This window comes from Pteropus vampyrus, unplaced genomic scaffold (genome assembly GCF_000151845.1).
Source record: "Pteropus vampyrus isolate Shadow unplaced genomic scaffold, Pvam_2.0 Scaffold411, whole genome shotgun sequence".
NCBI classification, from domain to species: domain Eukaryota; kingdom Metazoa; phylum Chordata; class Mammalia; order Chiroptera; family Pteropodidae; genus Pteropus; species Pteropus vampyrus.
In genome coordinates, this window is record NW_011889192.1 from 325,846 (window position 1) to 329,695 (window position 3,850).

The window sequence follows — 3,850 nt, forward strand, 5'->3', positions numbered from 1 at the left end:
TCAAGCGGGGACAAGTGCTCACCCACTAGTCTTTTACGGCAGGTAAATGAGACCATGTCTTGCTGCCGCTTCTCATTTCCTTTTTTTTCTTGATTAAAAATAATTTAGTTTGTGGTTTGATTACATTTCCACTTTTATTGCATGTAGCTCATTATTTTATCGCATTTCCTCTGTCCTTGAGATAACATGCGAAGTCAAAGAAAAACCTTCAGAATACAGTAATAGCTCATTTCATAGACTGTTTGGTTTTTCAGTTTTTATACTTACCTAATTAAACCGTTATTTTAAAATGTGAACACTAAGCCTTTCATTATTTTCAAGGTAAAAAAGCCTGCGGGTTATGTGAACATGGTTGACGGGTAGAGCTCAGGTTGGGGTTTGGAGGCCTCGTCTCTCCCAGCATTAGGGCTTGTAAGCAGCCTGTACCACAGTTTCCTTGGCGAATAAATAGGCATGTTTATATTTTCAAATCATAGTAATTTTGAGTCAAGAACGTAATATAATTAAGCTGTTTTTATTATGTAAGGCATTTTTTGTTTATTATTGGTACATTTAAAATGTGTTTGAAAACTTGAACATTAAGGAACAAAAAGGAGGAGTCAGAAAACTCAAATAATATTAACAGAACTGCTTTTAGACTGGATGGAGAGCATCGCTTGTTTACTTTCTGATATTCAAGTAGCAGCTGAAACAGTTCTGGATTTCATTCAAGGTGGACGAACTGGAAGCTTTTGGGGAGTCGCTCCTTTCGGCCCCATTAATAATCTTTTTATCAGTCTCTGATACGGAGTTTATGCGTTTACGTACTTGGGGTTGATGGCATTAGGGCTTCAAATGTCACTAGTGTTTGTGAGTAGTGCTTATTTCCTACAGTGGCTCTGCTATCTATTATTGCTTTTCCAAATGAGATTCTATTTTGGTTAATCAATATTGCTAACTGAAATCCTTTTCTTTGCAGCTTTACTTACAGTAAATTGAGTTGAATAAAGTGCTTGAGTCTTTAGTGCTGTCTGCTATGTGACAGAACATCTGAGGGCTTTAGGGACCTAGCTGTAGGTCTTCCCTGAAGCCGCCTACCTCCAAATAGCACAAGCTCTGGGCTTGAAGTGTTCCCAGTAGTAGGTGGGGCTGAAGCAGTAGTACTCCCCCTCCGAAAGCGTTATTCTTGCCCCCCCGCCCCCACCCCTGAACGCACTCCCCTCCGGGCACCCTGCCCTGGTCTTAACTACCTTTTATACCCCAGACTCCTCTCAGGATTCTCTAAGGCAGTGGTTCGCAATTCTTTTTAAGCAGTGATGCTGTTTGTTTGTTTTCCCTCCCTGATTTAATTATATCAGAACCTTAAGAAATAAAACAACAGCAACAGACTCTCCCACTGAAAGGGCAGAAAACCACTGCTTGGCCTTTATCCTTCTTTCTTCTTCCCCTGACTAACCCTAAGCTTTGCTCAAAAACAAGAGGCTTAAATATTCCAGCTCCTTCCTGGACTTTGAGCCACATAGTTGTCCAGGTCACTCACTACCAATGTTTTCCTGCAGGATTTTCAGTCAATGCTTCATCAGAGAGACTCAACATGGGAGAAATCGAGACTCTGGATGACTACTGAGCACCCGCCACGGACCGGCCTTCGCACCCTCCCCGCCGACCTCGGGCCCTCCACCTCCGGACACCACACTCACACACCATTTATCTTTATCACTGCAACAAATCACAGACCAGTCATCTCAGGCCTTTTCTTCCAGCCCTGTATCCACGAGTCCTTAAACCGCTTTTGTTGGCGAGCTTCTCAGACTGCAGATAAGTGGCCGGACCCTGTGTCTCGGGGGTGGCAGTCGGGACCGCTCCCCAACAAGGCTGATTCGGGGCAGCACGCGTTTACTGTGCCGTGATTCCATCCACCGTCTCCCAGAAAGTGTGTCGGGATCTGCCAATAGCAATTTACTTTTCTCTTGTCACTTTTTTTCTTTTATTTTGTTTTTCTTCTTCATTTTACCCCCCTACAAGGGCAAGGGGTCTAACTGGGGCAGTCACGAAGAGAGGTAATGGTGACAGGCGTTGGCCACAACGAAGCGCCCGCAGACTGTGACTGGAGCGCCCCAGTCCGAAGGCCGCGCTCCCATCGCCCGCTCTGGGGCTGCATCAAGAGGCCCTAGGGGTGGAGTGTATGTAGTTGGCTTGGTTCGATGTCGCACGCCCCACGCCTCTCCTTTCTGAGCGCCCTTTCGGAGAGAGGATTCAAGTTTTCTTCATTAGATAGTGACTTCTAAGCGAGCTGGCTTCTCCCCTGGCCTGCTCCAACCTGACTGGACAGAGGAGACCCTGTGGCCTGGGAGAGGGACTTATTCTTAATTTTTCTTTCCTACAAAAACTGATTTTTCCCATAAATATTTTTACTTCAGAGGACTAGGACCAGTTTGTTTTGGGCCTTTCTGCTGAAAATTTGTCTCGTTTAAGAGGCAGCTAGGATCTTTACCATATGTATGAATTTGTATAATTTCACTTTGGATAGGGATAAACTTTTGCATCAGATAAAAGCCCGGAATTTCACCTGGTTCCTCAGCATTGCGTGTGTGTCTTGCTATGGCCCCGAAAAGGTTTCGTTTAAAGATTCTGGAATGGCAGTGGCTTGCCTTTCTGAGAAGAGAACATGCAAACAAACAAACCTGCCCATCTTTGAGACCTCCGTCCGCGGAAACCACTGTACAGGAGGACGCGGTGGGATGGAGGGGATGGGCGAGGACGGGAGGGACAAGCTTGGTGCTGGCTTCTGGTCGTGGCCTCCTAACACCCCTTCACTTCAGACGTAAATGTGTTTAAGCCCTATTTATAAACAAATGCTCTTCCTGCCTCCACCAGCCCCGCCCTGCCCAGCATCACCTGGAATTGCCAGTCGCACAGTGGGTCTGGAGCCCTCAGCCGCCTGCCCCTGTGCGGGAGGGAGTGCTGGGAGTGCTGGGAGTGCTGGGAGTGCTGAGTTCGGGCGGCTCCTGCTGGAGTCCCTTTTCTTTCTGTCGTCGCTGCCTGGAGAAGGCTGGAGTTGCTCTGAGAGCGGTTTGGTTTGAGATGATTATATTTGGTTTCTCTTTTTATTCTTTTGGATTACCATTCTCCCTATCCCTTCTTGCCTCCCTCCCTTAAACGTGTACATTAACTATACAGAGACTGCTATAAACATGTATATAGTTTTTGGATCAAATAGCATGAGGAGATGGGGAACCATTTAAAATTGGGACTCCTGCTCTCCTTTGCTTTGTAAATTCAGAAGTGGGGGGTGGGGAAGAGGGATAGTTAAAATGTTTACAGAACTTTAAGCTCCCTCGGAACTTTTGCCAGTGTGGAGGAAAATAAAAAAGAACGTGAATAAAACCCGTGGTATTCTCTCCGAGCGCCCCGCGCACTCACCGGCCTGCGTCGAGGCCGGGTTCGGCACTGAACGGTTCTCTCTTTGCCATGGGAAAGCTCCAGACACGAGCCCCAGCGCCCTGGAGGCACCGGGCTTTCCCTGCCAGGCTGTGAAACGCCAGCTGGTTCTTTATTTGAGAACGTAGAGGTCAAGGTCAACGTGGGTAAGCCCAACCAAATGTCTTTCCTCCCTGACTGTTCCTTTCTGCTGATCTGTGGATCGTCTCCTGCCCTCATACCACAGACACCCCACCCCGGATGTTCCCCTCCAGAGCCTGCCACACCTGCCCCACTAGACTCCGCTGTGTGTGTGTTCGGGGAGTAAGTCAGTCAGGAGCATTTAGGAGTTGGGGGACAGATCAGAAGCGAACAGAGTCATTTTAGTCATGGAACATTTCAGTTGCTTAACGGGAGGAGCCTTGCTCCTTCCTGAGGAATCTCCCGCGTC

The 3,850-nt window shown here is 47.4% G+C and overlaps 1 protein-coding gene across 7 annotated transcripts in view; it reads left to right on the plus strand.

The window, feature by feature from the left end:
- GIGYF2 (GRB10 interacting GYF protein 2) overlaps positions 1 to 3,366 on the plus strand; it is a 113,279-nt gene extending 109,913 nt beyond the window's left edge. For all 7 annotated transcript variants that reach the window (XM_023523777.1, XM_011380872.2, XM_023523778.1 and 4 more), the window contains one exon: positions 1,539 to 3,366. In XM_023523777.1, coding sequence (XP_023379545.1) covers positions 1,539 to 1,606 — 68 coding nt within the window. In that variant the 3' untranslated portion in view covers positions 1,607 to 3,366. The remainder of the gene's footprint in view (positions 1 to 1,538) is intronic.
- The last annotated feature ends 484 nt before the right edge of the window (positions 3,367 to 3,850 follow it).